This window comes from Protomyctophum bolini (assembly GCF_963924005.1).
Source record: "Protomyctophum bolini genome assembly, chromosome: 4".
Lineage (NCBI taxonomy): Eukaryota > Metazoa > Chordata > Actinopteri > Myctophiformes > Myctophidae > Protomyctophum > Protomyctophum bolini.
In genome coordinates, this window is record NC_137865.1 from 28,614,144 (window position 1) to 28,626,464 (window position 12,321).

At 43.5% G+C, this 12,321-nt stretch overlaps 1 protein-coding gene across 2 annotated transcripts in view; it reads left to right on the top strand.

Moving 5' to 3' along the window:
• The first annotated feature begins 362 nt into the window (after positions 1–362).
• The window catches only part of LOC308314714 (RNA polymerase II elongation factor ELL), a 35,608-nt gene continuing 23,649 nt past the window's right edge, over positions 363–12,321 (top strand). The window contains exons 1-2 of one of the 2 annotated variants that reach the window (XM_080762370.1): positions 363–601; positions 2,946–2,993. In XM_080762370.1, the coding sequence (XP_080618496.1) occupies positions 464–601; positions 2,946–2,993 (186 nt within the window). In that variant the 5' untranslated portion in view covers positions 363–463. The remainder of the gene's footprint in view (positions 602–2,945; positions 2,994–12,321) is intronic. The other variant, XM_080762369.1, reaches the window with a different exon arrangement.

Here is a 12,321-nt window from a genome sequence, read left to right on the forward strand (position 1 = left end):
TTGATTGATTGATTGAAAATTGTATTAACAGACTTTGACCCCCCAGAATTGACCCTTAAAATATAACTGAGAGTGTACAAATGGATTTTGTATACACTCAGAGTTATGCGGGTCCTTGAAATTAAAAGGTTTGAGAACTACTGACCTATACTATGACACAATTTGTTACTAATAAAAAGGCCCATGAATGACAAATACAAAACGTTGTGGCTATAGTATAAGCCAGGCTTTCAGCTGTGTGTGTGTGTGTGTGTGTGTGTGTGTGTGTGTGTGTGTGTGTGTGTGTGTGTGGCGCGCGCCGCGCGTACGCACCGTTCCGTGCGTACAGTCATGCGTGCGTGTGACGTGTCGGACGTGTCAAAACAACGCTGTGCGCGTGTAACACGCACGGCAGGATAACTCCGCCCAGGTCCTCGTGACGTTTCACTGAGAATGTCGCCAATATTCCCCTTCAGTTGTAGAAATGGCAGCGCTGAGGCAGGAGCATCGCTTTGGGCTCTCCTGTGGGAAAATCAACAAAAACAGCCCGAATAAAACTCTCTATCACGTGAAGCTCACTGACACTGCCATCCGGACGCTCGAAGCTTATCAGAACCTTAAGGTAAGGCAACAGAATGGGACTGCGTTTCGTTTGAAGACTTGTTTAGATCATAATCTAAATGTGTGAGAACTGTAATTTTGTTTTGGAAAAGGGGACACTTAATAAAAAGCTAAAACATCTCGAAAAGTTCCGAATAGTTGATATACTCAGCACTATTTGTATTGTCATCCAGCATAACGTGAGACAGTTACACAGGACGAGGCGCCAGGCGGAGCTTGATTTATTATGATCATGGGCTACTATTGCAATGTCTATGATGAATGAACGGAATTTCTTGAAGTTGCACGAGCCTTGAGCAAATCTTATTTTGACCTTAAATAGATCTAGAGTATCCGAATTAATGCTTAAATGGCCAATTTACTTATATAAAAAAATATTAAAACGTGGGATATTCAAGTTATCAAATTGTTAAGATTTTACTCTCAACATTAACGCCTAAAACAGTCACTCGTGATGCCTACAGTATTTTAAAAGCTATCGGCGAAAGATATTGTCAGTCATTTATATGCTGCCGTTTTATACGCAAATTATCGGTTAGCAGTAGTAGGCTTTTTTGATATTCTGCCAGTTTAAAAAAAAATCTTGCGAGTGTCAGATTAGATAGCATAACAATACTCCCACAATTATGAGTATATCCTACTTTTGGGAGTCTTCTGGCACTATACTATAGTCACTATGCCTATAAATATCCCCTACAGTTTATTTGCTTAAATGTCAGCAGCTGAGTACTATACAGACTTACAGAGAGAATGGGAGCTGTGTACATGGGTTCGGTAGTTTACAGTCTACAGCCCCGCAGAACTCGGTTGCTTATTGGGTGGTGGGGCACAGCAAGTTGTTGCTGGGCTCTTGTGCATTGTTTTTGCCCTTGCACGATCGGAAGCCCGCCCTGTTCCAAAGCTCATTGGTCCGCCAGGCAGGGCAAACTTCTGTGCTGTTTGCTCCAATCAGAGTGCTGGACAACTTCCTCCAGGCCAAAACGCAGGATAGGTTACCCCACTGAATTATTCATCCTCACAGGCATGTCAGCCAGGCCAAAACCCTGGGGTACAATTATTGTCAAGGGTTACCAAATAAGAAGTTATCAGCATAAATGTTTCAGTGTTTCTGTTTCATCAAAAAGTTTCCACCACAAACATGCCTTTTTAAAAATGTGAATGAATTTGGAGGAAAATAAATGCCTTGAGTCCATCACTGCTGTCCCTTGCAGAACATAGGCCTAATCTCCACTCTCTGACCTCAAGACAATAAATGTTTTAACTATCTTCAGAAACCTTTCAATCTCAATCTCAAACCAGGCACATCATGTTGCCAGTTTGCCACTGTTTAACTGGTATATAGCCTAAGGCAGGGCTGGGCAATTTGACGATGGAGAGGGCCACTATATTTCCACACTTGCTACTGTCGTAGCAAGAATAGCTGATCTACAAGCTCAAAACGTGTCGCACAGTTATTTTTGCTAAATTTGAATTGAAATCCTGATTTGGAATCCTGAAAAGTTACCATTTTATTTAATTTCAAATGCATTTAGTTATAGTTATGTTAACTTTATGAATTAAATACAAATACATTGGACATGAAAAAGACTAACATTTTAATACTAGTAATTAGCAGAAATCTTTAATATATCAATGTTGGGATATTAACCTGCGGGCCGCATTAAGTGATGGTGAGGGCCGCATGTGGCCCCCGGGCTGCCAGTTGCCCATGTATGGCCTAAGGAATTTGGTATTTTCAGTTCAGCTTTACAACACAGGTTTCAACCAGCCACTGCAGGGCTTATAGAAAGTACTTGTTTACACAGATATAATTGGTCCTAGAATTAGCGTAGGCTGCCCTTTGGTAACTGTTGCAACCTTTACAGGAAATAAACAGAAAAATGGAGGAGGGGGTTTGACTTTTTAACCCCAGCACCCCCCCACCACACACACACACACACACACACACACACACACACACACACACAACAAGGATTTCTGCAAGATTGATTCGTCAGATTCCACTGAAGCTTTGGCAGCTTTTCAAAATTATTAACTATGACACTGAGCCATCAGTTAATGTGATGCTTGGCTTTTACTAGGGGTATTACACTGAGCTGGTGTTGTCCGAATAAACCCTGTTGTGCTTACCTTACAGTCTAGGACTCTTATTGTATCAAATGTATTCTCAATGATGTCTACAACATATTAACTGCCTATCTGATTGACAAACACTTTTCTACCATATTACAAAACAATTTATGTTAAATGCTAACCAATTTCTCTCTCTCTCTCTCTCTCTCTCTCTCTCTCTCTCTCTCTCTCTCTCTCTCTCTCTCTCTCTCTCTCTCTCTCTCTCCCCGCAGGGATCACTACCGAATCAGCCAGCAATTTGCTTCAAGGGGAGCCAGGGGGTAAGATGAATGTGTTTTGCATGCCCTTCCTAAGGCTTCAGAAATTGAATGCTTTAATTAGTTCTGATTTAATGCACAGAGCACATGACTGTCCCTCTACATATTTCATTTGATTCCTAAGGCATCTTTTGAGACTGTAAATGTTGTGTTCTTCTCATGTTTGCTATATACGTGAAAAGTCTCAACAATTCGCACAGGGAATGTGGCTATTGTAAATGTATGTGTGATTATTTTCTCAGTACCCTCAACCATGAGTGCAGTGGGTAGGGAGGCTGTAGTACTGTAGTACATGGTTTCTCAACCTGAATGCTTAGCATCAAATATCCCTGATTGTGAACATAAGGAGGGGGACATAATCTACAAAAACACTTGGCAGTCAAATTGAGAGGACATTCCTATGAATTGCGAGTGAAGAAAGATGCCTGTGTCCAGCCAGATTAGCCCAGCCACTACTACACCCTCCCCAGCTCAAGCCCTGCTAGGCTATCGCACATTTGCCACACAATCGGCCCCTTCTAAAAGGAGCTGCTCTAATCCCCGCAAGAGCCGATTGCACTGACGAAAGTGACTTTGCGCTGTGCAAAAGTGTGTGCTAACATGGGCCCTGGAAGCCCTGGCAGTCAGGGTACATTATACCCCAAGGCCACTCGACCAGGTTACTGGGTCAGGCTTGCAACTGGGCAGGCTTTGTTCAGAGAGGGGGAGGTGTGGTGGTACGTGAGGTGGCGACAGGGATCTCCCATGTCCCTGTGCTTGTTGTCACAGTACAGACATGAAATATCTGAAACACAGGAAATTATGGGTTTGTTTTGTCCACATATCTTGACAGTGCTGATGAGCATGCAGGAACCAAAATATGTTCCAAACAATCGGGCCTAATACAAAATGGGCAACACATATTATGCTTATCAACGATTGCAGACATTCAGTTAAACAACATTATTATGTACAATTTAAGTATGCTTTAATCATTGAATAGGATTTGGTGATTATATCTTGGCTGGCACATTACATATTCAAATGACTATGTGGAATTCAGCCCCCTCCCTCACATACAAACACACTCACCCACCCACCCCCCTGTGTGTGACAATGGCTGGACGACTGGGCTTTAATGAGATAGTTGCAGGCAGCCGTTGGTGGGGGAAAGCAGATTTAGCCGTTGGTTGGGGGAGGATGCTGGTGAATGTGGTAGTATTATAGACTGAGAGCAACTGACGTAACAGACATCAAGTCTGTACTTGTGTACAAGTTGGAGGACCCCTGTACTAAGACTAAAAACAACTGGAGGCATTCCCCAGCATTTTATTCTCAGGAAATTCTAAAGTACCTTTTTGTTAAAAATAACAAACTTGGAGTGGGGAGGAGTCTGCAGTATGTATATGAGGTCAAATGCAGTGCCGAGCGGCCTGCTGACCAGGGAAGTGGCAGTTGTAGAGCTGACAATAAAGGGCATCATAAAAGCCACATTCGGGTCCTCTGATCCCGTTTTCTTTGCCAGCTCACATCACATTTCCTGTGTGGAGGCACCTTCAGAGCCATGAAGCCAAAGGCGTCCCTCAAACTACTCTCTTGGCACTGATCCAGGACTCAACGTTGTCAGCGCTCCAATCGAGAAATGGCATACTGAGGTTTTCAGCTGTTGTTTTTTGTCTCGGACCCTGCTCCTGTAAATTGTCTTCCTGGGTTTGTAATCAAAAACTGAAGGCAATGCCCTCTGACCTCCCTCTGGAACCAGTGTTGAAGGAAAGGTGTAAAAGAAAAGTCACACAAACTAAAAACAACAACAAAGATTTACTCAGTTGTAGCATGCGTACAATCTCTCATGAGGCAGGCAAAAACTGAATTCAAAGTCTGCATGTTTACACTGCAAGAATATCTTTGGGTAGAACATTCTTTGAAGCCAATTAAGGCCTGTATTCATAAAAAATACAGTGAATAGGACAACCGATCCAGGGTCCCTAGGCAGGCCACGTGAACATTTGAACTTAATTTTGACTTGCACATGACTGACAGTCAGGAAATAAATGCAGATTAGAACATCTTAGATACTGTGTATACCAGTGGTTCCCAAATCTTTTAGCCTGTGACACATAATATGTCCACGACCCACAAATGGGAACTAGTGGCATACTATATCCCCCTTTCTCACACACACACACACACACACACACACACACACACACACACACACACACACACACACACACACTACACACACACACACACACACACACACACACACACACACACACACACTTACACTTTTACTAATTTAACCAGAATATTGGATTCAAAAGGACATTGGAGAAAAGCGATCATTAATTAGTTAGGCTAGGCTGCACAGGAAAAGAGAAGACAATCCCTGTGGTACAAGTTGAACGTGGGAAAGGGTGATGCAACTGTAAAGAAATAAAAGAAGGAAAGATAAATCATTTTCACTATTCATAAAAGCTGCCAGTTGGGGGAAAAAAATCAGGTCTGCATTACTTTGAAATCATCACCAGAGACTGAGAAATATATTCTGTGCAGGTTTAGAGTTCCCATGGCCAGGAATTTCACATGCTGCTGCTTATTTTCCTTAAGGGCTGGCAACACATAGTCCTTGCTGGCATGTTCTATAATATCCATTTAGTATAAAATTGATTTCATAGTACTTCTTATACGGTAGAACCAAGCAACAGGAAACCTTTATAAGCATTAAAATAACCAGGTAACGATGACTTTATTCCCCCCCCCCCCCCCCCCCCCTTTTTAATATAGGCTACTCGGCTACTGTATATATTGTCACATGAATTTATTGCCCAGTTTTAGGGGATATTTTTACCTGTAAAGAGAGTTGTTTATGAATTGTAAATAACGTATTTTAGAGATTTATTTCAGTTATTGACTATTTATACTTCCTTTAAATAATCACAAAATAATTAACAACTTGCGCTTTGTTAATGTGGCTGGTTTTTTAATTGACTGCTGTGTTATTGATTTGACAATGGAGTCACTTCTTCTTCCATTCATCAATAGTGGATAGCAATGTTCCAAGGCATATATCTATTCTACGTCCGAGCATAGACATGGTAATGCCCCGCCTGCCTCTGATTGACCTACCGACACTGCCCGTCTTGCCAGACTTGCCGAGACGTGAGGTTACTCCGTGGTGGGAAATAATAAAGTACAAGAGAATGACAGCTTGGCACGCACAACAGTAACTTGTAACTTTGTAGAAGAGGCAAACTAATATTGTTTATGCTGTTTGCCTAATTGCTTTGATTGAATGATTGTGTTAGTGTTGATTATCGTGTATTAATTTTTAACTTATCTAATTATAGTAAACAACTACTATTATACTAAAAAAGATAAAGATCAAGGGAAAAGAGATTACAGTACAATAATGTTTCAAATTGACACTGTACACACGGCATAAACAATATATTAGTTTGCCTCTTCTACAAAACATAAAAGTTACTGTCACGCGTGCCAAGCTGTCATTCTCTTGTATTATATCGTACTTCTATTATTTATGTATTTCCCACCACGGAGTAACCTTGCGGCAGACTATCCAGCATATAGCTATCGACCTCGGAGGACAGTCTGGTAAGGCCGGTAGTGTCGGTAGGCCAATCAGAGGCAGGCGGGGTGTTACCATGTCTATGCTCGGACGTAGAACGCTGTTCCAAGCCATTGAAAGGATGTTGCTCTCTGTCTGTGGCCTTGTCTATATTTATATACACAGCTGCTGGGTTAAGGCAGTGGTGCTCAGAGGCGGGGGAATGTAGCAGCCCTCTTAGAGATTATTCTCATGAGGACTGTGAAGGCTCGGCTTCCCGTGCCCTCCCTCTCCCCCTGTCTGCCCCCCTGATTATTGTGCCATTTCACCCTGTGCCTTGGCTGAATCCTTGGGAGACATCAGGACCTCTATGTTACACATGGCTGCTTTTGGTCGAACCCCCATCATCACAGCGATTTGCCTCCCACTGAAAATAAGCTTTTGCCATGCCCGTGCGCGTGCGTGTTTATGCACATGCACACCCACCATGGTGTGGGATTCTTTTTCCTTCTTATGGAAGCTTATTAGAATAACAATAAAAGGAATGCGGTCAGAGAGCAGTCGTCTTCCAGTGTGTGTGGGGAGTTGTCCCACGTGTGTCTGAAAGGGCACACGCCACTCTATTCATCCAGATGTGTCAAGCGAGGCAAAAGTCCCGGTGTGCCACTGCCCTGCCCATCTGAGGCCCACTGTTTTTCACGGAAGGGCAGTTTGAGTTTTAGATCGCCTTATTTTAGGAACAGACCTCATGGGATCCTGAAGCCGGGGTAAAAGTGCTCTGAAGTCAGCTCCTCTGTCATTATGGCATACTGTAGTTTCAAACAAGGACTTGCCATGGATATTATTGTGACGACCAGGCCACTTACTGTAAAAGCAAGTTTACAGTTACAGGAAGTGTTAGCTGTGTAGACAAAGCAAAGTGTGATTTTCAGAATTAGAATAGTGTGGTTATGAAGGCGTTCATAGAGGTTGTATTGTTACGACTGTCAGTATAATTGTCATCCCTGTTGAAGTGCACTTGAGCAAGACACAGGCACTCCCGAGTCTCCCGACCTGTCCCAGGGATTAGAATAAGAAACCTGCACAACTATTCAGGGTAAGGCCTCGGCCGTGGCTCAGCGGTCCAGGCAACTTGGCTTGTAATCCAGTCTGGCAGTGTGCTGCGGGTTCGACTCCCGATCCCGACGGCATTTACTGAATGTCATCCCCCCATCTCTCTCCCCATCTCCTGTCAGCCTACAGTCTGTCCCTCCATAAAAAAGGCTATTCAGGGTAAATTCAACCAGGAAGTTAGTTGAGACCTTAAAGCATTGAGGTGATGCTTAGGAGGTTTAGTAAACAAACTGTGAAACTAGATTATGTGTCAATGGAAGGTACCTGAGAGTGAGACCTTAAAAAATTAGTGGAAATATGTTTCGCTGGCAGTGGCTCCGAAGAAGTCTTCCTACAACATAGATTTTTTCTGGCATTAAAAACTCAGCATAACAGGATACAAGCAACATTGGCACTGCAAATAAACGTATATGGACACGTGGTCAGAGGGCAGTGGTTCTGTCTCTTTTACTCAAAGCCTTCGACTGGAGATCAACACCAGAGAGCTATTGTTTAAACTTTAACCTAGGGAAAGGGGGAAAGAAGGCTAACAAGCTTATGTAATTCGTTGTACAATTATGGTCAAATACATAAGAAGATTGGTAAGATAGATAGATGGGTCTATGGATAGATAGGCTAGATATGCCTGATAGATAAAAATTATCAATCTATCATTTCAAGTCAAAGATTGAAATGCACTGATGATGGGATCACAATTAATGGTGAACAAAGCATATCAATTTGATCAAAGGCAGGGCTATTCTCACCAATAAGTGTGTTATGTTTGTGAGCATTCAGAATTTGTTGCGAACGCACTGAGCACTAACTATGAGACCTAGCCGAACATGTCTGTCTGTGTGTCTGTGTGTCTGTCACGCTGTAACACCACCTGCCCGCCACCAGAGGGCTGCGTTCGCTTCCCACGTTTGCGTGTCTTACTTGTTATTGAGCTAGACTTATCTCCTTCCTTGGTGTGCCCTGGACATACACGTCACTTCCTGATGCATGTTTTGGATATGGTCTGGTTGTCTCTGCTGGGCTGAAAGGCATGGCCAAGACCGTGTGTGTGTGTGTGTGTGTGTGTGTGTGTGTGTGTGTGTGTGTGTGTGTTTGTGTGTGTGTGTGTGTGTGTTTCCTTTCGTCTGTGATCAGCTACTCTCTCTGGCATTGTTGGCTTGATGGCAGCAAAACTGTGCACACACGCTCCCTGGATGCCAGAATTGAACTTCAGAATTGAAGTTCTGCCCCAAATGTTTCCCATGGGCCTGTTATAGCACCACCAGGAGGCAGATTTTTGTCAAACTCATTTTTTGACAGTACTCCTACAGATTTTGTCCAAACATCATGCAAATTTGTACACAACATCTCTATACTCATTAAACGAAACAGGTGTTTCAGATTTTTTTCCCATTACGAAGCTATGTGTGTCCCTATGTATGTACAGTATGTATGCGTGTCCCTGTGTCTGTCCAAGCACGGAATGCTGATCCTGTTTGGCTATAAGATTGGCTTCCAAAGTTTGCAGGAGTGCTCCGTTTTCAACAAATTGCCTCAAATCATGAACACATCGTGCCGTGTGTGATCTCTGTGAAATGTTGCACACACATTCCCACTAGGCCGTGGAAGAAATGCCACTTCAAATTAGCCTCATGGTGGCGCTATAGGTTGATTTGTGTTTTACCCATAACTGCACCGATCTGCACAGAATGTGCACTCCTTAGAGGCCAAGGAAAAACCTCCGCCCTGCATTTTTCATATCTGCCTTTTATATCGCCACCAGGAGACATCTAACATCATGGAGTAGCCTGTTTTGAACAAAATGCTGCAAATTATGAACTCGGCATCTAATTGTGGTGCAACTTTGCACACACATTCACACTATGTTGAGGAACAAATTCCACCCTTTCAGAAATGCCCTATTATAGCGCCACCAGGAGGCCAATTTTCACCTGTGTGAAGTGAGGGGCGATCTTACCATGGTACATCATCTTATTCCAGCCAATCAGAATTTGCATCCTCACCTTCGTCTTCAATGTTTGTGTTACGCAATGTTTGTGTTTAGCCTACACGAAACACTCAAAATTGGCCATATTATATTGTCAGTGGCATTTAATGTTTGTGTAGGACAAAGTTTGTGTTAGTACACTAAAAGCTGGACATAGGAGACCCTCAAAAAAGAAAGAAACGCCCATAGACATAGGCTGCCATATGACGTAATTTTCAAAAGCCATGCATTGCCTCAAAATAAGATTTTCTTAGTGTTTTAGAATGGCATGTCTCAGTTTACAATGGAAATCCTTGTATGTTCCTTCTCTCAATATACTGTTACCAATGCTATGCAAATGAGAACAAAAGAGTATTTAGTTTTAGTCTTTCAGGATTTAAGGGTTTCCCCACACATCCATTGATTTAGATGACTTTGAATTGTTATGTTGAGATGATGGGAGAATGCACTGGTTCATACTGCTCTGCTGTCATCTGTTGTTTTAACATGGAGACATTTAAAACACGGCCAGCAAGTGGTGTCCCCATGTTCAGCAGAGAGGGAGACACCCCTAGGACGAACGAGCACGTGGGGGAGGCTAGAGAGTGTTTGTGGAGGTTGACAGATTAGCCCCGGCTCCTTCGAGAAGACTGATCTTGCTTGGCATGAGAGGCAATACCTTGGGGGATGCTCGACAATTGCACATCCCCACACTGCTCCCGTCAAAAATACCCAACCCCCCATCTTTGCTTCCCCTGTCTCCCAGTCCCAACCCCCATCGATGGGTTGGATAGACTTTATCACATCCACCCTCACTAAAAGCACGATTTAGAGCCAAAGAGGCGATCTCACATGTGTTCACAACCATATGAGTCACTGTGGAATCATAGATCACATTGTAAACAGTGGTGAGGATAATGAATAGCCATAATTAATGTAGCCGTGTTTCCCTGAGGCAATGCTTGTCGACATCACGTTCATCTGCCTCGGCCACTTTAATGTTGCCTTCCTTTCAATTGACACTTGTGTGTGCTTTTTATTGACAGAATAATGGCTCAGTGTGTTGAGTCCATTAGAGAAATTACAGCATCACGTCCTTCTGTGCACTCTCAAATAACATAACACATAACGTGTTTGGGAGATTAAATAACATAGCGGCATGTTTTGGGGGATACGGTAGATACATACACTGACCCCCAACTCACCCCCCCTTCTCTCCCTTCATTGCTGAGTCCCTTAGCAATGTTTAGCACATTCCAGGGAGAGGATTGTGAAGGGGCTATCCCTCCCTCATGCACAGGCTTGAGGGAGGCATTAACACCCCACCACTACCACCCCCACCCAATCAACACGCTGCCACTGCCACACTGTTCATGAATAATCCAGGCGGGCCGATGGACCTGCTGCGCTCAGCTCTGCGGGGGGAAAGACACTAGAAACAAAAGATGGACATCACACAGCCAGTGCTGTGCTGGGCTGAGATGAGAAGACAATGGAAGCTGCACTGTAAAAGCCATAGGAATTCTTTAACTCTGAGAGTGTAAAAATGGATCGGTTTATGGTCAATTTTTGCACTCTCAGTGTTAAATTAACAGTCAGAATTTTGCAGTGTAGTGCCAATACAGACACAGCCTTCAGAGTAAATCACATATCCAGGCGCCTGCTCCCATTGCAGAGCTGCCACGCCAAATACCAGAGCTGGGAACTCTGCCTCCTCACTCACGTCGAGCCTCCTCACTCACGTTTGCAGAGCAAAATAGAAATGGGGAAAAAAGAGTGAGAGATAGAAACGCCTGCCTCACTCTCATCTTTCCTGTCAAATGTGTTTTGCGGACCTGCTGCAGAAGAAAAGAGAAAAGTAGCTCTACTAAGAGAGATTTATCTCTTTTTAGTGAAAACATTTCCCCCAAAATCTCACACCAAACAGGAGTCATAAGAAAGTGCTGTTTCAATCAATCAAATATGAGTACCGTAGATTCAGCGCTTTCGTAGAGGTTGGAAGTTGAACATGGAGTTCAGTTTTCCATGGACATCACCGAAAGTGCCCTTTGTCCAATGTCCATGTCCCTCTGTAGAAGCCCCCCGCTGCCAAGTTTTTCCATTCCAGTCCAGTTCACACCTTACAACAGCCTGAAAGTATTTGACATCTCCAAACACACACATGGGGCTGCGGGCAGCAGATGTGGCTGGGCCCGGGACACAGAGGTGGTTATTGTACCTACCGTGGCGCTCTGTGGGGGGCAGTGCAGCCTTGCTGCTGACGATTTCCATTTGACTGGGATGAGCATAAATGTACAAATACATGAAACAAAGGCACTTTACAGTGCATGGGCAATTATTATTGCAATGCATCTCTGTCATTTAGAAAAAAATGTTATTACTGTTGTTTACTGCTATTTGATAAACCTAAGCATTTCACTCTTGATTAGTTTGACTCATACAATACTACTGTGCTGTACTAAATACATTTTCACTATCGTAAATGTTTAACGCCGGGGCTCTGACTGTTGCGTCGTGTTGTGTTTGGACAGCGTCAAAAAATTAACCAGGGCGAATGGGTGACGCCGTCCAAACGCAACGTACAGGGTAACGTCGGCAGTGGAGCAGCCTTCATTGATTAAAAAGGGAAAATTCCCTGTGTTGAAGTTGGCACGGAGCTGGCGGACGCCCGATGGCTGCGGTGTGGACAGTTCATTGACCATATAAAT